We start from the raw sequence: 24,758 nt of genomic DNA, 5'->3' as shown, positions 1-24,758 counted from the left end.
TGCTCTCAGTATGTGACTCATAAGTGTTCCTGTGCTATTGGATGACTTCCAGATCTTTGCCAGAACTAACCTTCTTAGACATTTGAATCAAATTAAAGTTCCTTAGCTGAGATCTTAGTGGTGTAGTCTTTCCCTAATACAGTAATCCTCTCCACTCTTAAGCCTAAACATTAAAAGATTACCATGCAAACTCCACATGGGTGAAGACATCTCTTAATTAAAGCATAATAAATATTGTAGTTCATAGTATAGTTCAAATAACGAATGTTTATTTCTGTTAGGTATATTAAAAATTCAAATAGTTAGAAAAGTCAGAATTCTTTTTAAAAGAGGTAATAAAATGGGGACAATTGAATTTGGGTTGTGACAACTTAAAAACACCAATACTTTTATACCCTGTTTCTCTAGGATGGTCTAAATCATAACCCTGTTTCTCTAGGATGGTCTAAATCATAAATGTTCTTTGTCATCAATAACTTATAGAATAAGAACCCTCCTCTTTTCCAAGACATGTTTTTAAAATAGTAGGTATTTACGATATACTACATTCCAGCTTTAAAATACATTTTTCCAGATACTAACTCCTTTCCTCTCATAATAAATTTTGAGAACTTACTAAATTGCCTGTGTTTATGAAAACAAAATATTTTCTTTCCTATTTTGTTTTTATTAGTTCCACCATTCTATTTCCAACATCTGGACCACATTGGAAGAAGACTGGACCACTATGAGAAACCAGAGTTATCTCTAGGATCTTATGAATATGTTGCCACTTTGGATTATTGCAGAGTAAGTGTTCCCAGAACTTCAAGTGTTTATACATTGATGTTAAATTCAAGTGAATAACTCATATATAAAGAACTGACTCTTGATTCACAAACAAAGCATTTTGGTGGTACCATGGAGTGGTAGAAATGCCTAAGACACAGATCCCATCTCCTAGGTTGTTAACATGATTCAACTGCCAAACCATCTACTGGAGGAATTATTTTTAAAAACTGAAATGTGGTGTCAGAAATAGAAAACAATAATTTTTTATGTCCTTGCCAGACAGAATATACCTGGTTCTTAATGCAGTAGTTCCGTACAGTGCCTCTGCCTCCCTTATTTTGTAAAGAGTCTCAGAAAAACTTCCCTTCCAAGAGAAAAGCTCAACCAAAATGGTTAGTAGGACTATTGACGTGTTTCTGTACCTCCCTTCACTCCTGTTGCTACCACGATGGTTTGGACTCTCAGAATCCCCCTTACACTGTCTATCTCACCAGGCTGAGATCCTGGCCTTTGATTTTCCTGCTCTATAATGTCACCATGAGACACGCCCCCACACTCACTGCCTCTCATAAACCTCTATTGGTTATTTCTTTTCTAAAAAATTAAATTAAAAAAAATTTAGCTTTCTTTGTAAGGCCATTAAGCATTGCCCCCCAAACTATCACCTCAGCTGTCTCTTCAGTTATACAAAACTTTTCACCACATACTCTGAACTCAGCCCCTTTGACAACTGCATGCCTTTATACCAGATGTTCATCTGACCAGAGTATCTTTCCATTCTCCTGTCACATCTTATATACCCCAACTGGCAAACCCCTCCCTATTCTGTAATGCCTGGCTGAAATTTTAATTGTGTATATGCATTTGCAACTTTCTCTGTCTTTATCATGGTAATTATTTACTATAGCTTCTGTTTTTTCACGGAATTTGGTCTATATCTCTATTTTAGCATTTATCCCCATGGAATTTAAACCTTCTTACATGTCTGCCGTCTTCTTAGATTCTGATATCCTCGTAATCTTTATGACATTTACCACACTATCTGCCATGGGATAGGTAGTTGATCAGTGTATGTGGAATGAATAAAACAATGAATTTGCGGGTATTACTATTCCCAGGACTAGCCATTTCCCTTGTCCAGTGTCACAATGACATCATTATGGATACCTTGCAAGGCTTTAAAATTCTTCACTGATTTGAAAATCACATCTTCTTGCGTATCATTCAGATTTCAGCGCATATCTGAAGCACCATGTGTAGACTTGAAGAAACAGGGCCATTCTAACTTATTTTCTTATTTTCTCTTCTAAAAATGAGTGCCTACTAATGCCCAATTCCCAGAAAACAGCTTCTGACCCACAGATTTCTTTCATAGATGTTTGCAAGGGGAGCAGTCATGTATTGAGTGTAGATGATAATGAACATTTTTCCTAACTAGAATTTTTTTCAGTTGACTGGCTCTTAAAATTTTTTCCATTAACATAACTTATTGCATTTATTTTACTGCTTTATATGATTATTTTACAATATATTATGTAGAACTAGTTGTTAAAGAAAATGTGATGCTTTATTAGTTTAAGATGTTGCAACACCTGAACATACTTAGGGAAATTTAGGAATATTTTTGGTACAAATGCTTTATTTTAGGCAAGAAGCATGTCCTAAAATACAGTGACTTTTGGACAGTTTATTTGTTCCTAACTGCTGTTAACTGAAGGAGAATCACTGGGCAACATGCAAACATTTAATGTTTTAATTAAATGTAAGAAAGCCATTGTAACTAATGATGGAAAATTTATTTGCCGATCTTTGCAACCATAGTATAAATCTAACCCTGCTCTCAGTTTCTAGTTCTCTGCCAAAAAAGTGACATGATCTTGATTATATGCTTTTTTAGTAGTAACTTAGGCAGAGAGTCAAATCTGTTTCTGGGAACAAAAGTCTTAGTATCTTCAAACTCTGTTATCTGGAAATATTCCAGAAGTCTAATTGATGGGAAATCTCACCCAGCCAGGCAAGGAACCAAATAAAAATTGTACATTTTGAAGAACTTTTTGTAAGCATAATCTTCCTTTTATTATTCCAAGTAGAGTTCATAATAAATATGCTGTAAACATCTTCAAATTTAATTATAATTTAAAATGTAAATAAAGTATAATAATGAGTTGGCTTAGCTATTCAGACAATGAAAAAGCTTATTTAATTTGTACATGTATATTTTACGCCATGCACTTGGAAAGAGGAATTACAAAATCATATTTTCCTATTCATCTTGGCTCATCTTAATGTTGATTTTAGATGGTAAAATTAACATTATTGAACATTTACCATGTGCCAAGCTGTAGGCTAAATTCTTTCTATGTATTGTATCATTTAGTCCTCACGGTGAACCCATGTGGTGCGTACCATCATTACTTGAGGAAACTTAGGCTTAGAGACCGCGTAAGTGCCAGCTTCAGGCCATACATCCAGAAAGTAATGGAGCCAGACTGAAAACCGTATCTGTGTGATCACAGAAGCCCTATTCTCTAATCAGTACACTGTGTATACATGAGCAAGTATTAACACAATCATCCTGGAGTTCCCTCAGAAAAAAAAAGGCCTCAGCTTTGCCATATAACTGAGAGTTTATCATTAATAAGTTTATGGAATATATCTGCATGTAAAGTGTACTTGAAATGTGAAGTCTCCATCCAAGTCAGCTTTTTTTTTTTTTTCTGAACAAAAATGTAGTTTCTTCACTTAATTTTAATTCACTTTGACATTACCAGATGCCTAACATGTCTAAGGTACTTGTCTGTGTGCTGTAAGGCATAACAAAATTAGCAAGATAATAAACCTGCTCTCAAGGTACTTACAATGTATAGACCTGATAAGAAATGTCTATAGTTTTCATATAAACTCAAATATGATAAATGCTGTAAGAATAGAACAATCATAGTGCCGTAAGAAAACAGGATTGGGAAGGCTTCATAGAGGAAGTGACATTTGAGCTGATTAAATTATGAGCCTGGACATGAGAACTAGGACAGTGAGCAGAAATAGTTTCACAAACTTATTGACAATTTACTCAGATTTCTTTAGGGGCTAGGCAGACATTGTAGATGAAGTGACATGGACCAGGATAATTAGAGAGTATATTCCCCCTTCCCTCAAAACATATTCAAATTCAAATATTTTTTCAAACACTATGCCAAACAAAACACTTTTCCAGCCAAATTCTTGGCTTAGGCCCACTAGTCTGTGACTTTTGGACAGGAGATATTTTGGAAATGTAAACTACTTAAATTGTTGGGAGAATGTGTATTGGGAATAATGGGAAGTAAAGCTGGGACACTGTTTTGAGACGCAGCCTATCTTTTTATTTTCCCCTGGGTCCAGCATTGTATCTTTGATTTCTTAGGTTTTTATACATGTTTGTTAAATGAGTATCATGGTAAGTCTTGAATGTCAGGCCATTGAAGAACTTACGTTAATTCAGTAGGCCATGAGGACAATTAAAGGTGAAGGTGGAGTTGTTCCATTCATTCATCCATGCATTCATTCACTCAGTCAACAGTTAATGAGCACTGTTTGTGGTGCCATGCTCTGTGCTAGGCTCTGAGGACTCAGTAAATTTCCTGTTCTCAGAGAAGGAAGCATTATGATCTGTATTGAGCATCAGACAGTTTATTCTGACAGCAGTCTGTATAATGAGAGGAGAGATTAGAGGCAAGGGAACATTAGAAATTAATGTAGTTGTCGAACTATGAGAAAATGAGGGTAGTATGATAATTCCCCCAAAAATTAAAAATAGAATTACCGGCCAGGTGCGGTGGCTCATGCCTGTAATCCCAGCACTTCAGGAGGCCAAGGCGGGCAGATCACGAGGTCAGGAGTTTGAGACCAGCCTGGCCAACATAGTGAAACCCCGTCTCTACTAAAAATAAAAATAAAAAAAAAAATTAGCTGGCATTGGTGGTGGGCACCTGTAATCCCAGCTACTTGGGATGCTGAGGCAGGAGAATCGCTTGAACCCGGGAGTTGGAGGTTGCACTGAGCCGAGATCGCACCACTGCACTCCAGCCCAGGTGACAGTGTGAGACTTCTTTAAACAAAAAAAAAAAATTGAATTACCATATGACCTAGCAGTTTCACTTCTGGGTATATACCCAAAATAATCGAAAGCAGAGTCTCAAAAAGATATTTGCATATCCTTGTTCATAGCAGCAGTATTCACAATAGCCAAAAGGAGGAAGCAACCAGGTGTCTATGGAAGAAGAATGGATAAGCAAAATGTGGTATATACGTACAATGGAATATCATTCAGCCTCAAAAAGGAAGAAAAGTCTGACCCATGCTACAACATGGATGAATGTTGAGGATGTTATGCTAAGTAAAATAAGCCAGCCACAAAAAGGATAAATATGGAATGATTCTATATGAGGTATGTAGAGTAGTCAAATTCATAGAGACAGAACATGGGATGGTGATTGCCAGGTGCTGGAGAGAGGAAACAGAGGTTGTTTAATGGGTACAGTTTCAGTTTTGCGAGCTGAAAAGCATTCTGTGATGGATGGTGGTAATGGTTGCACAGCATTGTGAGTGCACTTAATGCCACTGAACTGTACGCTCGAAATGGTTAAGATGGCAATTTTTATGTTTTCTTTGCCACAATTAAAAATAATAGAAAAAGAGAGAAATTGAGGATCTAAATTTGGCTACTGGAACTAGAAGAGCCACGTGGGCCTTCACAATTAACTGGTTGTGGATGCTAAGTGAGGTGGACAAGTCCATGGAGACAGTGAGATTTCAAGCCCAGGTTATTTTAGCTTATCGTGTTTTTTTATAAGTTTCTTGTAGGAAAGACCAGTATAGTTGGAGAGATGTTGTCATAATCTCTAAAATTTTGAGTCTAAGGTGCTGGCAGAACTTTTATGTGGATGTGTGCTGTAGTTAATTGGAATGCTGGTCTTGAGCTCAAAAGGAATCATGATGAGAGAGAATTTGAAGAGTTGCCTATATAGAGGTGCTGGTTAAAACTGAGCAAATGAACGAGATTTCTGTGATGGACGTGGGTGGGAGGAGAGAAGTTGGATAAAGATGAGAAAATGAAAAACAGAAGCAACAGTTAGAGAACTGGGAGAGGAAATGATGCTTCAGTGTCCTGGCAGCTAAGAGAGCCAAAGTGGTCTGGTGTGCCTGAAGTTGCAAAGAGATAGAAGAGATCTAGGATAAGAGCTGGATTTTTATTTCAAGTCGCTGTACTTTGCAATCTGGATGGTTCAGTGACCTTTAAGAGAGCAGTTTTAGTAAGGTGGCATGGAAAACCAGCATTTTATAGAGTACATACATGTTAAGCTTGGCTAGACAAAGCCAGCTGGATTGAATGGGTAGAGAAATAGATTAAGAAAGCTAATGATGAAGCCATGACAGTTATCTAGGCACAAGATGACAAGCTTTCAGATGGTTAAGAGTAGGGATGGGCCGAAACATCGTTAAAGAATCATTCTGAAAGTGAAAACAATGGGACTCAGTTATTGAAGGAAAAGGAACAGCCAAATCTAATTTCACACTTTGAAGCCTTGAGTTGGCATGTAGTGACGTTATTCCCGTATAGAGAAATGGGAAGAGAATGTGATTTAGAGGAACGATGAATTAATTTTGAATATTTAAAAAACCAGTTATAGTGAAGCATTTCTGTAGAAATGTGCAAATTGGAGATATGGAAAATATTCCATGAGGAATTGGTAATGCTGATAGAAGAGATTAAAAGAATGGTACAGCACACTTGGGTTTGTCACAAAGAGGTTTTGGTTTAACTAATGGAAAGGTTGTTATTTTCATCCATTATAAATCAGCATAAGTCTATGCTGTGAATTAAAGTAGGTGTGAATCAGGAATGATTTGCAATAAAAATTATTCACATAGACAGCAGAATTCCTTCATTTCTTTGTTGGTCTGATTTTGGCAAAGGCTTGAAGTTTTCAGGATGATGATTTTTAAGTCCTATAATTTGTTTTTATTTAAAATGAAGGATTTTATTTTAAAAAGTTATCTCTAGCCTTGTAGTGGATATAGAATGAATCAGTAAGATAATTTACAGACGTTGTCATCTAATTTTAAAATAATTAAAATACAATTTTAGAAAATTTTTGTGATTTATTATGAAGTTAAAAATTAAGTTGGTCTAAATTCTTTATTCTGTATGTAGGTCACTAAAGTTGTTTGCCTGTGGCTCTCTTTTCTAAATATTTTGTAAGATGCAACTGAAGGATCACTTCCTAAAAGCTGTTTGAACACCAGCCAGTAAAGGGGCCAACAACTAAAAAACGTTCGTAGCAGCTGCTTTATGTCACAGTGATTATTTTAAACAGATAAAGAAAAGGCCTGACGTTCTATGTTACCGCAAATATGTAAAAAACTAGGTCAGTACTTAAAAATATAGTACAGTTTTTAAAAGTATATAGTTATATTTTCATAAACAATTTCATATCTTTAAAATGGAAAGAGTTGATAGAAGAAGAGAGTCTAAAATAGTGACATCCAAGTTAATGAAGTTTTATTACAGTTTCAAAAACAAACACTATTATATGTATTCTTTTTTAGCATAATTTTTTAGTGTGCCAAACATATTTCGACCTGTAAGGCAGAGTGTTACAAGCAAGTCTGGCCATGATTCTGTACTTTCCCTTCAGCAACGGTAATAATAAAGCTTTGCAAAAGTGAACCTTCTGTGCTAGATGTCATAATAGTGTCTAATTCAATACTAACCCAGGTCATACCCTGGAAAATAAACAACTTCTTTTATCTTTTTAATAGCATCTGAAACCAGATGCTCTAGATATTCTGGAAAAATGATTTAATTCCACAGATGGTATATCCTAAATATTAAATGAAACATCTGATGACTTTCAAGAGTTTCTAATGAGTATTGACATTTGATTATGCAATGTATTTACTTTATATCTATTTATGTGATGTGTTTGCTTTCCTATAGAAGAGTAAGCCTCCCAACCCACCAGCCTTTATCTTCATGATTGATGTTTCATATAGTAACATAAAGAATGGACTTGTCAAGCTCATATGTGAAGAACTGAAGACCATGCTGGAAAAAATTCCAAAGTAAGGCAACCGTCATTCTTTTTACAACTTATACATTATTGCCTAATTAATTTATTGGCCAGAAGATAAGTGCTGAATGACCAATTGATTTTTTTTGCTAATGAGGACATTGGGTAATTAGTCATAAATCAAACAGCATCATTGTTTTGAGTCCTTAGAAAGTTAGAGTTATCTTTTGTACAAAGCAAAAGAAACAAACTGATAAAAAGAAATGCTATGGTAAAGAACTTTCAAAGTACATTATAAATTATAAGAAGAATCCCAACAGTGTGGTAGGAAAGACTTTGGATGTGTTATTCACTTTTCAAAGCATTGATTTTCCAATGGAAACTAGTAGTTGCTGAGCATGGCAGAGTTCGAAGGGATGACAGGAAACTGAACTGTTGTCTTATGGCAGAGATGGTAGATTTTTAAGCAATTTCCTTTTGCCCTTATGATAAGCTGTCCAACCCATTTGCAGCTTTACTGCCTCTGTGTCCTGTAACTTAACAGCCTGAGGTGCACCACATTCCTTGCCATTGCAAGAGGGCAGCAAGGAAATGCGAAAAACTAATTCTAATAGCTAACAGATGAACATACCTTAGACCTTACTCAAGACTTCAGACTGTGCTTTAAAAAAGGCTGTTGGGCATATTACCTGCTTTAATACAAAGAAGTAAATCAAACTGATGGCAGTCTTACCATAAGAAATATAAAGTTACACACATACACAGCCCAAAACAAATTTCAGGAGAGAAAAAACAACCAGATTTGTTTTGAAAAATAAAGAGGAAAAAATGTATCTTGGCTTGAATAAAAGCTTTTAAGAGTGGTATTTGGAAACTAGCATGGAATAACTAACACTATCCTTTTATTTTTCTCTCTTATTGCCTCTCCTAAAACTAATATCAAATGTGGCTATTTTAAAATTATCTTATTATAAAAACTAGTTGTTTAGGATGAGGAATAACATCTAGTAAGGAGATTCATGAGCAGGGAGAATGCCATCCCTCATGCGAGGAAATATGAACAGGCTGGGAAATGTTGTCTGTAACCTAGTCCCTACGTGTCCCACCCGCAACCTGTCTCCCTGAACATCAACAATCTTTGTTCTGGAAAAGGATGTTTTTCTGGAGGGTGGGTTGTTGGCTTCAGCCCTTAGAGCTCCATGAATCTTTGGGTGCCCATTCCTCTGTATTCTTTGCACATATGACTGGTGCTTTGGGAGATGTGAGGCTCAGACAAATGAACTCTGGACCTCCCAGGAGTGGTTTTGTTTGTATCTGTGAAGCTGAAGTCATAATATTTTCGAAGATGGTTTGGAAAAGCAGTGGGGATGTTTAAAAAACACCGAGGCAATTTCAAACTAAATTCTAAAATGAAGAATGAGCTGGGAGCAAGTTGAAGATGGTGGCATAAGAAAGGCGTCTGATGCCTGCAGATGTGTTTGTGACTGTAGTTTCCCTTACCCTATTCTTAAGGAAACTTGAGAAGTATGGATTTTCTGCTGAATATGATGTATTTTATTACAGAACTCTCTCATGGGGTTGGTTTAATCTGAATTTGAACTTGATTAGCATGAAAGAAAACTACTCTAATTGCTGGAAATGGTCTTTCTCTCTTTTCCTTCTCTCAAACTGGTTCAACTTAGGCTAATCTATTATCCTAGACAGTTACTTCACCAGTCCCTTGTTCCTTATCAGCGCTGGTGATATGAAGCTAATAGCCTGTTGATATAAGTTATGAAATCACACTCTTTCCTTTGGTGTCATTATAACTTTATGTACCATTGGAGCACAGATGTGTGACTTTGGCAAAAGATAGGAGGAAAAAATAAAAGGATACTGTTGGTTATTCTCTGCCACTATTCCGATCTCTCTTTTAAAAGATTTTATTCAAGCCAATTACCTTTTTCTACTTTATCTTTTAAAACAAATCTGGTTGTTTCTTCTCCCCTGAAATTTATTTTGGGCTGTGCATATGCGTAACTTTATTTTTTTTAAGGTAAGATTGTCATCAATTTGATCTACTTGCCAAACAGCTTTTTAAAAAGCACAGTCTGAAGTCTTGATTAACATCTTAGAGTGTGTTAATCTCTTAGCTGATCTTTTGAAAAAGGAAGGCCTCATTCTTTACTATTTAACTTTGAATTTATACCTTTGGCCTCTCAAGGTCGCCAGACTTTTCTGACTTCTCTGGAACAGGAAGGAAAAGATTTGAAATGTTTCATCTGTTATTCAGATCAAGCTCTTTAGTTATTTTGCCTTTTTTTTTTTTTTTGTCTGTTTGTTTTTAATGCTGCTGTAACTAAAATGTTCCAAATGCTTGATCTTAAAATTTTCTGGTTCATCTAGTTACCAATGTCTTCAGTATTGCTCTGTCAGGTTCATTCCATTAAAATGATGATGGGTCAAGCATTGAGAGAAGTAATCATTGAAAAAAAGAACATCAACGTATTAGTCTTTATGAAATCTCTTATATAACTTCACAAAACATGTCTAGAATTAATAGGAAGGAGAGGCTGAAAATTAGTTTTCTTCTGGATATGATTTAATAAGGCAGTTATACCGTTGAAGAAAATTTTAGGACAGTTCTGTTTCTCAAACAAATAAAAAAAAGTTCCCATGGAGACCAGTACTAATATTTTGCAATAATGTAGGATGTTCTGATTAGATGCTTTTAAAAAATGTTAATTTAGATCTTAAGTGAACCCTGTGAATCCCAGGATACTCCTTTCCCGTCACTTGAAAATGTCCAAATCCAATGGGAAATAGTAATCTAGTTTTTCCTCTGTAGATTTTCTTTTATGTCTTTTGCCTTAGTTGATTCTAAATTAACTATTAAAAGAGAATAAAAGCCCTTTGTGATTTGCTGGGATATTTTTCACCTAATGTCATAAAAAGTTTTACTGGGAAATGGGAGCTTAACTAGTGGTGTGCTGGTAAGCTCTCAAAAAAATAAAGCCTTAATTTGTAGTGTTAGCTCAATCCATGGTGTCAGTGCTTCTAGCCAGGCTGGTTCTAAACTATCAGGGTGACATCACTAAACTGGAGTTGGGAAGAAATGTATACTATTGGGTTATCAGTTGGGGCTCTAACTTGACATCCCAAATCCAGTTTTTCACCATCATGATAATCATCCTCAGTTAAATATCGAATTCCCCACATTGTACTCGACCCTCAGGGGACAGATAACATAAGCTTTGGGTCCTGTCCTTTATTAGCATGCAGTCAAGGACTTGTGACTAAAAGGTACCTTATGCTAAGAGCCCAATGAGAATGATTTATAAGTGTTTAGAAGAGGAAATGACTTCTAATTGGTAGCATCGGGGAGATTTCACAGAGGAGGAAGAATTTGCACTTGGTTTTGAAGAGTAAGATTCAAATAAATCGGGTGGGGGTTGGGGTGAGTATGGATTCAGTATAGCATAGTGGTTAGTTGCATAAAGTTGCACCATTTAGGATAATTGAGGTGTGTGTGAGTGTCTGTTGTATGTGTAGTTAGAAAGAATAGGGATTCTCATTTCTGAAAGCTTTGCAAGTGTCCAGAATATAAACAGTTTCCAAGTGCTTTTGGAAGAGATTATGAGAATCTATTTAAACTGCCCAGTGAAGAACAAATAGCCTCAGTTAGTGAAGGAAGTAGAGAAGAAAACACAGTTCAGAGTCAGTACCTTATCAGCCTGTACTCTGTTGACATATCAAAGAAATTGGTAAGTCTGCAGCAGAATCAGCAATTTGAACTTGAGATACTTCCATCTAGATACTTCCGTTTTCCTCTCCCTTGTACTCGAGTAACTCTTTAGGCCGTATGCAAAATTTAGAAGCTGGGCAAACCAGGTTCCTTTTCAAAAAAGTTGTCCTTTAATCAAAATAAGTTATGCTGACATCTAATGGTCAAAGAAAGTGGCATGTATGTTTTGTGTCTTTTCTTTAACCATTGAGCACTATGTAATATTCTCCATTGAAAATTAGTAACAGCATCAATAGTATCTACGTGTTTTCTTTTAGGGGAGACAAAAATAGACTGTACAATGCACTCAACAAACATGAAACTAAGTTTAGACCATGAAATTCTGAAGGTACTCACTATAGACTATAGACTGGAACGAGAACATTCATGCCTTTATACTTACAGGAATACTAAGGCCTCGTTTTGGAATTCCTTAAAAAAAAAATCTACTTTTTGTTATAGTTTTAGAGCTTTGGAGCTTTTTAGTGCTTTGCCATGACCATCATAAATGGTCACCTAATAACAATTACACTGTCATTTTATAAATGTAACTTATTTTATATATTTATACTATGTGTTTATAAGGTATATAGTTCCCCAAATCTAGCCTATTTTCTGTTGAGATTCTCTGATATGTAAGAAAAGAATCAGAGAAGAGGAGCAAGTGTTTTCTCAATAAAAGCAGCTGTCCTGTTAGTAATATGAGTATGGCTTCCTCATCCCTTGCTTCAAATATTCCATTTGTTCTTCTGACCTTCTGGTGACTTTTGAGAGAGCCTTGTTTATAAGGAATGTAAGAAGCCTAGCTTATTCATGAAAAAAGCATTGTTTTCTATAGATTGAAAATAAATATGTTACAGAAATATGAACAAGTGTTTACTTGATTTTTACCTAGAATTTTGAGGATTTTTTTCCTTATCAGTTTGTTTATTTTTGTAATAACTCCTATCACCCATTGCCGTGACTAGTATTGTTTACACTTGGTAACAGAAAGTAAGACAAAAACTTTAAACATGTTTTTATGTATTTTATAGAAGACACACTTGCTGAATTTCAGATAGAAACCTCCTTTTCATCTAAATTTATAAAGCATCTCAAACACTTTTTTTTTTTCCTTACAGGGAAGAGCAAGAAGAGACGTCTGCAATTCGAGTGGGTTTTATCACATATAACAAAGTTCTCCATTTCTTTAATGTGAAGAGTAATCTGGCCCAGCCTCAGATGATGGTGGTGACTGATGTTGGAGAAGTCTTTGTTCCTTTGTTGGATGGTTTCCTTGTCAACTATCAAGAATCCCAATCTGTGATTCATAAGTAAATATCAAGTGTTTTATAATTTAAAAGTAAATCAGGTGTTTGTCTTTAATTGCACTGTGTTTTGATTCAATCATACATTGTTTTATCATTAGCAAGGGGGTTTCAAGACACAGATTATAAAACTCTATCATTTATGTTAAGTCTGTCTTTTTTAAATATAGACCAGTATCTAAGAGATTTTTAAATATAGACCAGTATCTAAGAATTTTTTAAATGTTCACATTCAGCCCTATTGGTTCTTCCTCTTTTTCTGGAAAGGTATCGCAAGGGAGCTATTTCCTATATATGGATGAATGTATTCAATGATGATGGTAATAACTGAAGATGTAGCCACTGTTCCAAGAATTTATAGTCTAAGAGATCAGTATTGCAGTGAATAGAAAAAATATCTACAAAGAATGATTTTGTAAATGTTCCATTCAAATCATAGATTTTGGTGCCAAGCCACGCTAAGATATCATTTCCTAAGGAAAAATTACCTATAGGTGTTGGTGTCAAATAAATACCATATATGTTTAGGCTTGAAATGTCAGTGATTTATTGCTTGAAGTTTATTAAAATATGCTAAACATTTCAAACCTTTTGTTTACTCATGTCTTATAGTTTGTTGGACCAGATTCCAGACATGTTTGCAGACTCTAATGAAAATGAGACTGTCTTTGCTCCTGTCATCCAGGCTGGCATGGAAGCACTAAAGGTGAGAAGAAGCCACTTCTAATTGCTAGTAAATAAATTTTAAAAACAGAGAGACAAAAAATAAGAAAGTTTCATTTATGAAAGAAAAGACAGTCTTCATTAAAACGTGGGTCACTAGAGGCTATTCCAAACTTCCACTCAAATCTCAGGAGGAAATGACCAAAACCACAGATTGCTCCCAGTGTGTCCATTCCAGCACTGTTAGCATCTGAGCAACTCATTTTGCCAGGATTTCCAGTTTAGCTCCTCCCTCTGGCTTTTATATGAACTTTATATGGTCTATTTTAAAATTAGTCCAACAATATCAGAACTACCAGATTCCCATATCACCCTCCCCAGCCATGGGATTTTCAAACATGACAGGCCAAGGCCTTGTGACAGTCAGTGACAGAGATGTGAATGCTGATTGCCAGAAGTAGATGAGAGGTTGGCCATGTCTCCAATTGGGAAGCTGAGTCCAAAATGACTCTGATCATTCTCATAGTAATGAAGACAGTAAACTGAAGAAGCCATAATGATTAAAAAGCACTCACTCTCACGCCTGTAATCCCAGCACCTTGGGAGGCTGAGGCAGGCAGACCACCTGAAATTGGGAGTTTGAGTCCAGCCTGACCAACATGGAGAAACCCCGTCTCTACTAAAAATACAAAATTAGCCATGCGTGGTGGCACATACCTGTAATCCCAGCTACTTGGGAGGCTGAGGTGGGAGAATCGCTTGAACCCGGGAGGCAGAGGTTGTGGTGAGCCAAGATTGTGCCATTGCACTCCAGCCTGGGCAACAACAGCGAAACTACATCTCAAAAAAAAAAAAAAAAAAAAAAGCCCTCACTCTAAATCATCATCATTACCTTAACACAAGAGTCAAACCACTTTGGCCCTGACAGCTAGTTTCTAAAATTAATTTTAAAATGTTGTTATTAAAGTTAAATTTAAATTAACTTTTAACATAAAATGCTTAGTAATAATAACAAAAACAGCAACAACTGTATTACAGAACTGAGTTTATGAAACACTTCCCACATAATTTTATATCTAAATGTATAACTTGGTTCTAAGACAGTGATTCTTGCTTGGGTTTTTTTAATCTGCAAGAGTATTCATTTATGGGATCAAAGACTATTGTGGATATCACTCAAAAAATCTCAGAATATATGTCAATTTAACATAAAATTAATAACAAATATTATAAAGTAACTTGAAGATATTAAGGCTCACCTAACAGAAGCAAACAAATAATAATTGGTTGGTCTTCAGAAAGAAAGGAATTTGTTTTATTCCACGTTACTACAAACAAATATCTTCTATTTCAGTTTGAAAGGGTTGTTTTTGTTCTTCTCTCCTCCAGTAAGGTATCTAGAAATCCATATGTAAATGTTCCTGTACACAATAAGTCATACATCACCCTACAAGTCTTTCTACTCTAAGAAGTTAGGACTGGGAATAATATTACATTCATGGATTTGTGTGTAAAAGGAAGGATGAGTAGATATTCATTAGCTAATATTTCACCAATTAAGAGAGCATAGTAGAGTTGTACAGCCAAGGTTCCACAGGATCTGAGCGTAGAGTTCCAGCTCAACCCCATATTTCATTTCTAAAAGGGAGCAATGCTATCTTACAACAATGGTTTCCACATTGGCAGTCCACAAGAGGTCTGGAGACTGCTTGGCAGCTTAGAAAGAAAAAATATATAAAGCAAATTGTGTACATGCATTCTATGTATCTGAAATTTGATACTAATTATGATGCATTATGAAAATCACTATGTTCTTAATAGCCATGTTCTCCACGGTTGCTCATGCAGTATAACGACTGCAGCAATCAGTATAGTCAGCCATCAGCCAGTTTACTAGAGTCCAACTCATTTCAGCCGATGTGATGTATCTTCATATCTTTTGCATCTTATTTTTTGTTATATTTGCAATTTTATTGTTATAGTAATGCATATTTTTACCTTGACATTTAAAAATGAGAAGAAACTAATATCTAAATATATAACAACTCAGGATAACTTCATAAATACAAACTTAATGAGTAGTATAATAGTGTTCTTACAAAGTAGAATGAACTATCTTTATAAAAGATAAATAACTCTTTATAAATAGATAAGGAACTATCTTTACAAAGTGACACTGTTGAACGTAATGTCAATGGCAGTTACTGCTGTCCCTGCTGGCAAAGTAAACATTGTTCTCCCCAATGCCAGTTTCATGCAGAGGCTGCGTGATGCTCCACTGCTGTCCCTGCCCCTAGGCTGCTTACAGTGTGCTGGAAGAGATGTAACTCTGTAATACAAAACATAATGTTCGTTGGTTATATTTTTTTAAATGGGGGTGGGAGAAGGGCAAAGAGTAACTTTGGAAAGCCCAGGACTGTGGCTGGTCAGCCAGATAACTCAGGATATTCTGCCCAGAAGACCAGAGATGAGAGTCTCATCCCCTGTGCACAGGGAGTAGAAATGGAAAGAACATAAAGTGAAAGCTTTCTTACTGTGTATTCAAGTGAAAACATTTCAGAACAGTACTCCCCTATTTGAATTATAGCTTTATTTTCTATCAGCTAGATGCCAAGTAAAATCTATATATAATCAGTAGTAGTAAACTTCTTGAAGCAAACAGAGTAGACAAAAACTAACCAAAAATTGTGCTAATTTGTCATGAAGATAAACAGCAACTGTTTGGAAAGTTCTTATGCGTCCTTTTGAAAAGTCCTTGAAATATCCAGCTAAAGGCTTCAGTGCACTCTTTTCTGTTGTAAATGCTTCCATGTCCACAGCATCTTGTACTCGTAGCATTTTTTTCCCCACATAGTCTTTCAAAATCTGCATTTATTTCAAAATCTGACCTTCATAACTCAACTATACATGAATTGCTGGCATTGTCTTTTAACTTGGCCAAAGAACAGTTTTCTGAGTTAGCTATTATTTCCACCATAAAATTGGGGGTAAGATTTGGCAAAAAAAAAAAAAAAAAGAAAAAAAAATTGGAAGAAAATGGCCTTTAGTGGTTATTCTTAAAATACATGATGAATTGGGGGGAGTTTATCTGTAAATTATCCATAATACGTACCTAAGTGTGATTGCAGGGGAATGCATCACAAACAATGCTCCTTGCACAAAGGTTTATGGAGCACCATAGAATGGAAGGTGGTAGTCTCAGTGGGGGTTGGAGAAACACAAAATCAAGGTCCTTCCTTTTCAGGGAGCCCTTGATCTACAGGAGAAGACAGTTGGATACTTAAAGTTGTGATACAAATGTCATTAATTCTAGGATAGTCTTTTCTATTAAAAAAAAAAGCAGGTAGAGATAATAAGCTCTGTCGAGGGTGTTAATAACTTGTCTTTCAGAGGAAAGGGTGTCAGAGCTGAATTTCAGACTATGAGTTCTCCAAGCCAGCCTCTCTCAACCTGTTTTCTGCCATGTTAAGAGTGATATATGGCATTCATTAATTCTGTATGACTCGCTCCTATAGGCAGAGTCAGGCTTTGGTGAAAACATAAATTTTTGTAGGGAATAGAACATTTAATACATAGGAGCTTTATCTTTTATTAATTTGCTACTTATAAAAGACTATATAATTGTGTGTTTATGAAATTATGGATCTAGAATTAACCATTTTATAAGGAAAAAATAAATATGACTTTTAAACAATATAGACCTTTTTTCCTAGTGGGCCCTGATTTTTTTTTCCCTCAGAGTTTTACTATAGGTAATTTTCTTTTTTTTTTGAGATGGAGTCTAATTCTGTCACCCAGGGTGGAGTGCAGTGGCATGATCTCGGCTCACTGCAACCTCCGCCTCCTAGGTTCAAGTGATGCTCCTGCCTCACCCTCCCAAGTAGCTGGGACTATAGATGTGTGCCACCACGCCCGGCTAATTTTTTGTATTTTTAGTAGAGATGGGGTTTCACCGTGTTAGGCAGGATGATCTTGATCTCCTGACCTTGTGATCTGCCAGCCTGGGCCTCCCAAAGTGCTGGGATTACAGGCCTGAGCCACCACGCCCGGCCTACTATAGGTAATATTAACAAGACAGTCAAGTATGTTTAATTATGATTAATACTGTGTACTGGATGATGGAATTCTCCCAACAATATTTTGTGTAGTTTAATGTATTGCCTATGTCATGGGATAATTGAGAATTAGAGAAGTTAAATAATTTGTCCAATGTCATTTGGATAATAAAATGGCTGATTCTGATCATGGCAGGTGGGACCCATGTTCTTTACTGCTATAGTATAAAACGGCAGTATTAATATGAGTAGAGAATGTCTAAATGAATAGAATTTTTGACAGTGAATGCCTTAGGGGAATTGGGTGGGCCAGGCAAGAAAAGTTGAGGAGAAGGTAGACTTTTTTTTAAAGCTTTATATCCTCTTTGATATTTGAATTTTTTTTAAAGTATTTTTATAATAATAAAAGCTACAGGCCTGGGCATGGTGGCTTACACCTGTAATCCCAGCATTTTGGGAGGCCAAGGTGGGTGGATCACCTGAGGTTGGGAGTTCGAGACCAGCCTGACCAACATGGAGAAGCCCCATTTCTACTAAAAATACAAAATTAGCTGGGCGTGGTGGCGCATGTCTGTAATCCCAGTTACTTGGGAGGCTGAGGCAGAAGAATCGCTTGAACCCAGGAGGCAGAGGTTGTGGTGAACCGAGATCACACCATTGCACTCCACCCTGGGGCAACAAGAGCAAAACTTCATCTCAAAAAAAAAAAAAAAAAAGCTACAGAAATGATAAATTCACAGTCATAGAATTTCAGTTTTTTCAACATGCTTAACATTTTATAATCAATATTACTGTAAATTTTACTCTGATTTGGTCATTGGAGCTCATGTGTCTTTACTGGCCAAAACCTTGCTAGTCTCTTTCTCCTATGCAGCGTACATATACCTGTAGATTCGTACATGTGCTTCTTCATTTATCCTTGTGTTCTTATTAATGCTGCATCTATCAATAATTTTCGGTGGAAGACATATGCAACAATAAGATGACAGCACACAAATTTTTGCTCACTACTGGCCATAGCAGAGACAAGACAGCAGGCCCCAGGTTACACCCCTTCTCAGTGTGTCAGCTGTGTCTTCACCTCTCTGACCCACTCCACAGAGCTTAGAATGTCACTCACTGAGAGAGACATTGGGACAGGACTGACCTTGAATTCTCTCTCTTTGTTTTTAAGAGAGCTATTCACAAACCTAAGTACCTTATTATTAGTAGCACTTACTGCACATCTTGCAACTGAGCCAGGCACACTGTGCCTTTGCAAATAACAGCTGCAGGCAGAGAGCTGGAGAAATGGATTCCAGGCCAAGGGAACAGAATGTGCACAGATATGGAGGTGTGTAAAGCATGTGGTGTATCCCAGGAAAGCAAGAAGCTTGTGTGGCTAAAACTTCCAGTGCAAGCAGATGTCAGGGGTAAAGACATGTTGGAAATAAGACTGGAAAGATAGATTCAGACTCAACTTCAAAGGGCCTTTGAAGCTATCATTTACTGTTTGTGTGACCTGGGGCAAATTGGATGAGTCTCAGTTTTCCTATTCTTAAAATGCAAACAGTAGTACCTGCTGAACAAGGTTGTGAGTGTTAAAGAAAATAACATGTGAAGAGCCTGGCACAGAGCTGCATGCAATAAATGTTGGAAGCAGCTCATCTCACTGTGAACCCTTCCTGCTCCCACCCAGATAAAGGACTGTGGACGTTATCCTGTACTAGAAAGCCTTCAGGATGCCTTCCCTCCCTCCCTCCCTCCCCCAACCTCCCCTCCCTCCTTCCTTCCTTCTTTCCTCCTTTTCTTCCTTTGTTTGAGACAGGATCTTGCTGTCACCTAGGCTGGAGTGCAGTGGCATGATCATAGCTCACTGCAGCCTCAAACTCCTAGGCTTAAGCAATCCTCTCACCTCAGCCTCCTGAGTAGCTGAGACTACAAGCATGCACCACCATGCTCAGCTAGTCTTTTTATTTTTGTAGAGACAAGAGTCTCACTATGTTGCCTGGGCTGGTCTCAAACTCCTGGGTTCAAGCAGTCCTCCTGCATTGGCCTCCCAAGGTGTTGGGATTACAGGCGTGAGCTACTGTGCTCAGCTCTTCAGGATTCGTAAGGATAAAAGCCACACACCTGATCAGAGCTATTGTCTTCACTTCAGAGGCAGTGCTCTGGAGCAGTGTGCAGTATGGCTTGGAAAAAGGCAGGGGTTGGAAGGACAATATATTGAATCATACTTAATTCCAGGAAATTTTGCTTAGTAGGTTACTTCTTAGCTCCTTAAATAAAATTTTAAATCTTGATTCTTAATGCTGACTTGACTGTCATGGAGCTTTGACTCTTCTTTTTGTTGCTTCCCAGAGACTACAGATATATAATCTTGATCCCACACTTTTCCTTTTGGCATCATGCCTCATAGCTGGTTCCAGTTGTCTTCTGTTGCCACACCACCACTACGTTCTTATGCATTCTTCCTCAAAATACCACTGTAGCTTTAATCCATGTTTACTGAAGATTTGAAATAAGAACTTCTCTTGCATCACCATCCTGGGAATTCTACCATCTACTTTACATTATGGGATTTACCTGGTCCTGAAAGACTATACTGTAGGCTAAATAAGAAAGTATTTCGTCGTAACACATCATTTTAATAGTTTTTTTAAAGCGTTAATGATACACAGACCTATCTTTAAATGTTGGCTCTCTTTCATTTACAGATTTTATGACTTTTGGCTTGTCCTCTCTCAGCCTCAGTTTTCTAATCTGTAAAATAGAATAGTACCTGCCCAAGGACACAAAGGTTATTATGAGGATTAAATTAAATGAATATAGTGCTTAGCTCATAGAAAGAACTTATATTTTATTTTCTGATTCTCTTAAAATGTTCCTACTCACGGCATTTTCTGTGGGTTTTTGGGTTTTTTTTTTTAGGCAGCAGACTGTCCTGGGAAGCTGTTCATTTTCCATTCTTCCTTGCCAACTGCTGAAGCACCAGGGAAGCTCAAAAACAGAGATGACAAAAAACTGGTTAATACAGACAAAGAGAAGGTACTTTGTAACTCTTTGAGTATCCATATGTCAATTATTAAGAGGAGTTAAAGAGGCAGTGTGTTCTTCATGTAAGAAAAAAGGGGAGAAACTAAATCTCATAAATTAAGTCCAGGGCATTGCATATTACAGGAATATTTTGGATTACAGACAACTTAAAATATTTTATATTCCTAGAAAAACCGATGTCTGAAATATGTAAATTAAAATAAGGCCCCAGGCTGGGCACGGTGGCTCATGCCTGTAATCCCAGCACTTTGGGAGGCCAAGGCAGGTGGATTACGAGGTCAGGAGTTTTACCATGTTAGGCAAACTCTTCCCTTGGCGGCAGAGGCCTGAGGCATGAAGTACAGGTGTGGGGTTCTCAAAATATGCCTTCACCTAAAACCTCTGACAGTGTAGCAGTGAGGGGAATGTCTGTGGGAAGGATAAGGCTATGGATATAGGGACCCAACTAGTGGTTACACGGCAACACACAAGTTGCCTCATCTAAGTCTGTAAAGTAAGGGCTGCAGTATCAGCTCCATTAGGATTGATGGAGTATCAAATAAAATTAAACACACAATTATTTCACACAGCACGGACCTGGCACCGACTGGGTGCTCAGCAGGTGGCCACTGCACTGATGATGACCACAGTGTGTTTCTTCAGCCCAGTTCACTTAACGGGAAAATCTCTATTTTTCCATTTTGAAAATTCAATAAGAATTCAATAGAAATTTAAAATTTAAACCAAAAACATTTTGTAATTTTTATTTTTTCTTTTTTTGCATCTTTTTTCCAGATACTTTTCCAGCCCCAAACAAATGTCTATGACTCATTGGCCAAGGACTGCGTGGCTCACGGCTGCTCTGTGACACTCTTCCTCTTTCCTAGTCAGTATGTGGACGTGGCCTCGCTGGGGCTGGTTCCTCAGCTCACTGGAGGAACCCTTTACAAATACAACAATTTCCAGGTAAATGCCAGCAATTTGTTCACCTTGGTCTTCTACTCCCATTTTAATTTTGTTGTTTAGATTATAGGTTTAAAAAGCTGTGTTCCCTGGTGGGTATATGACACATATAAATTCAAGAGCAGATGGAAAACAAAGTATACCGTTGGTCCTTTTTATAAGGAGAGTTCTGCTTCTTGGCTTCAACCAACCTCGGATCAAAAATACTCAGAACCAAATATTGCATTATACTGAATATGTACAGACTTTTTTCTTGTCATTATCCCCAATAGGATAACAATTATTTACATAACGTTCACATTGTATTGGGTATTACAAGTAACGTAGGCAGGGCACAGTGGCCCAATGCCTGTAATCCCAGTGCTTTGAGAGGTTGAGGTGGGAAGATCACATGAGGGCGGGAGTTCAAAATCAGCCTGGGCTACATAGCAAGACCCTGTCTCTACAAAAAATTTAAAAATAAGTAACCTACAGGTGATTTAAGGGATATGTAAAATGTGTGTAGGTTATATGCAAATATGCCATTTTATGTCAGGGACTTGAGCATCTGGTGGAGTTTGGTATCTGTGGGAGGTTCTGGAACAGATCCCTCACAGATAACGAGAGACGACTGTGTGTGTGTGTGTGTGTGTGGGTGTGTGTGTGTGTGTGTGTATATATATAGGAACCATATATATTTATGGTTCAGCAATTCCATACTTCCTAAGTGTTTGGTGATAGAATGAGCTCATTCATCCTCAGAGTTAAATATCAATGTGAGCTTTCATAATGGAGAAAAATATATTTTATGTAAAATATACTTAAGATATTTTTAAAAGTGACTGCATATTTGTTTTAAATTATTGGGATTTTAGGGATCAGTTCATTACACTTCTCTTTTCCAAGCCTGATTGAGAGAGATATTCAAGAGACAATCAAAATGTCAGCACTATAATGGACCTGAGTCTGCAGGCAAGTGGGCTTGCTGATTCACCCCTGAATTTGACAAACTTATACACCCCGGCACAGAGTGGGCACGATTTGAGTTTCTCCTGTGTACCCCTGTGCCTTGAAAAAACACTGTATTGAGGGACAGAAAATATGTGCCTCCTGCAGGCAAGCTGCCTTCCTATGAAGAGGACCCAGAAGAGGCTGAGCTGTGCCCACCCAGTTCCTTTTCCCAAACTTATTAATCAGATGAGTCACTCCCCGTCACCTAAGGAGAAGGGGTCAGGGGTGTGCCTCTAATGTGTGTGCCTGGGCAGGCATGGAGGCATGGACTGGGAAGGTGTATTCTCCAACATAAATGACAAATGTTAGTCATCATCTATTTTTATTAATCATCAATAAAATTATGAATAGAGACTAGTTACATATTTATTTATAAACTAAGGGACTTGATAAGACCAAAGATTGTAAATGAAATAAAATTGAAAAAGCTTTAACAACTCTTTCTAAGACTTCTGGATAAAAGTATGTTTTTTCAGGTACACTCTAGAAAATAAACTCTTAATAATCATACAGAATTCTAACCCTTACTGATTCTACCCACATTCTGGGTATTGAGGTACATGAAGCCTACCATGCTAATCAATTTTAGCTCCTTTTCCAGTTAGGGGGATAAATTTCATCAGAAGCTTTTCCCCCCAACTTTTCCAAAAAGGACTTTATCATCTTCCATTCCTGGCATATGTGAATTGTACTGGGGTTCTTGCTAGGTCCTTTGCTATGTACTGGTGTGATCATCTACATGGTAGTGACTTGGCTTCAAAGAGCAGCCTACCAAGTGATGTGTAGGCAGGGGGTGCTCTGTGGTGTAATCATGCAGGCTTATTACTTTTTTTTTTCTATTTAAGTTTTTGAGTTACGTGCCAACCCCATGTCATTTCTGATATAAAAGGATATTTACTTGTACCTCAGTGTATCCATAATTGTTACTGATTCTTTCAATGTTACTAAAAAAGAAATGTTATAATGCAGCAGAGGAAAAGCCAATAAGATGTAAACAGGCAGTAAAATATTTTATAATAAAACAGTGTTAATGTTGCCTATGCTGCCATTCAGTTGTTTGTGTTTACTCCAGTTGTTGCAAAACTGAATCCTGCCGTAGCATTTCTTTCTCATCTTCAACAATACAAATTTTAATAGTCTTTTCCATTCAATAACATTGTAAGATAAAAATGATGGTCAAGAACTATGCAGGCACCACCCAGTTGTATGTAAGCAACTGAAGGGATTATTGTAAAGATTGTGTCTGTGATCTCCCTCTTTCCTTTCCTCCTTCATTCCCTTCGTGTTTGGGACTGGGGGGAAGGGATGAGATGTGTGTGTCAGTGTCTCTCCTATGTGTCAAGTAGTAGTGAGAATTTCCTGAAGAGTTTCACTGACAGATGAGAAGCTTTAGAAGCTCAGCTAGTTTGTTTCCTCTCTTGGGTGACCTCTGAGCTCAGTATTGTGCACATGTGCATATTATATAAATGTTGCTTAGTTGTGGAATGTGGACAGTTTTCAGAAATACGGTGATCGTAGAGTAGTTAACAGGGCTAGGAGAAGGGGTTTCTACTTTCCCTGACATAGCTTCACAAAGCTCTGAATGTGGTCAGATTTAAAAAGCCCCAATTGCAAGGTCTTTCCGTAGCCTCATTAAACGGGTATTATACATTGGGTCTTAACCTTGTCTCTAACCCTAAGCCACTGAGTGGATCACTTATGCTCTCTTCATTTTCCCATTTGCAATTAATAACCGATTTTCTCATCCAAGTGTTAAAATGAAAGAAAATAATAGATTTTAGTTTCAAAAGTTAAGAAACACTGTCCAAAAATGCTATATTTTCTTTAACCAAAGAAGCATAATATATAATAACAAAAACGTGCTAAATCAGGATTTTAAAAATAATTATTATAACTCAGGATTAAAATGAGAACGTTATTTTAAGTATTTTACTGCCATCTGGTGGACATTGATTAGACTTTATTTTTTTAGATGCACTTGGATAGACAACAATTTTTGAACGACCTCAGAAATGATATTGAAAAGAAAATAGGCTTTGATGCTATTATGAGGGTTCGTACCAGCACAGGTAATTATCATTTATACAATTCTTCGGGTCTCTCTTGAATAATTGTTTCTTTTTCAAATTAATAACAGGCCAACAAAGAAAATAACAGTAGAATAAAGAGAAGCAAAATT

General features: G+C 36.9%; 1 protein-coding gene across 7 annotated transcripts in view; it reads left to right on the top strand.

Annotated features, from left to right (window-relative positions):
* Nucleotides 1-24,758, top strand: part of SEC24D (SEC24 homolog D, COPII coat complex component) — a 115,813-nt gene that overhangs the window by 72,921 nt on the left and 18,134 nt on the right. For all 7 annotated transcript variants that reach the window (XM_019025766.4, XM_055385505.2, XM_055385504.2 and 4 more), the window contains 7 exons: nucleotides 674-789; nucleotides 7,751-7,875; nucleotides 12,708-12,899; nucleotides 13,506-13,599; nucleotides 20,522-20,638; nucleotides 21,422-21,592; nucleotides 24,552-24,648. In XM_019025766.4, coding sequence (XP_018881311.2) covers nucleotides 674-789; nucleotides 7,751-7,875; nucleotides 12,708-12,899; nucleotides 13,506-13,599; nucleotides 20,522-20,638; nucleotides 21,422-21,592; nucleotides 24,552-24,648 — 912 coding nt within the window. The remainder of the gene's footprint in view (nucleotides 1-673; nucleotides 790-7,750; nucleotides 7,876-12,707; nucleotides 12,900-13,505; nucleotides 13,600-20,521; nucleotides 20,639-21,421; nucleotides 21,593-24,551; nucleotides 24,649-24,758) is intronic.

The sequence above is a fragment of the Gorilla gorilla genome, chromosome 3 (genome assembly GCF_029281585.2).
Source record: "Gorilla gorilla gorilla isolate KB3781 chromosome 3, NHGRI_mGorGor1-v2.1_pri, whole genome shotgun sequence".
In the NCBI taxonomy this organism is placed as follows: domain Eukaryota; kingdom Metazoa; phylum Chordata; class Mammalia; order Primates; family Hominidae; genus Gorilla; species Gorilla gorilla.
Note: the sequence above shows the minus strand (reverse complement) of the source record. Positions and strands in the feature narration are given on the sequence as shown.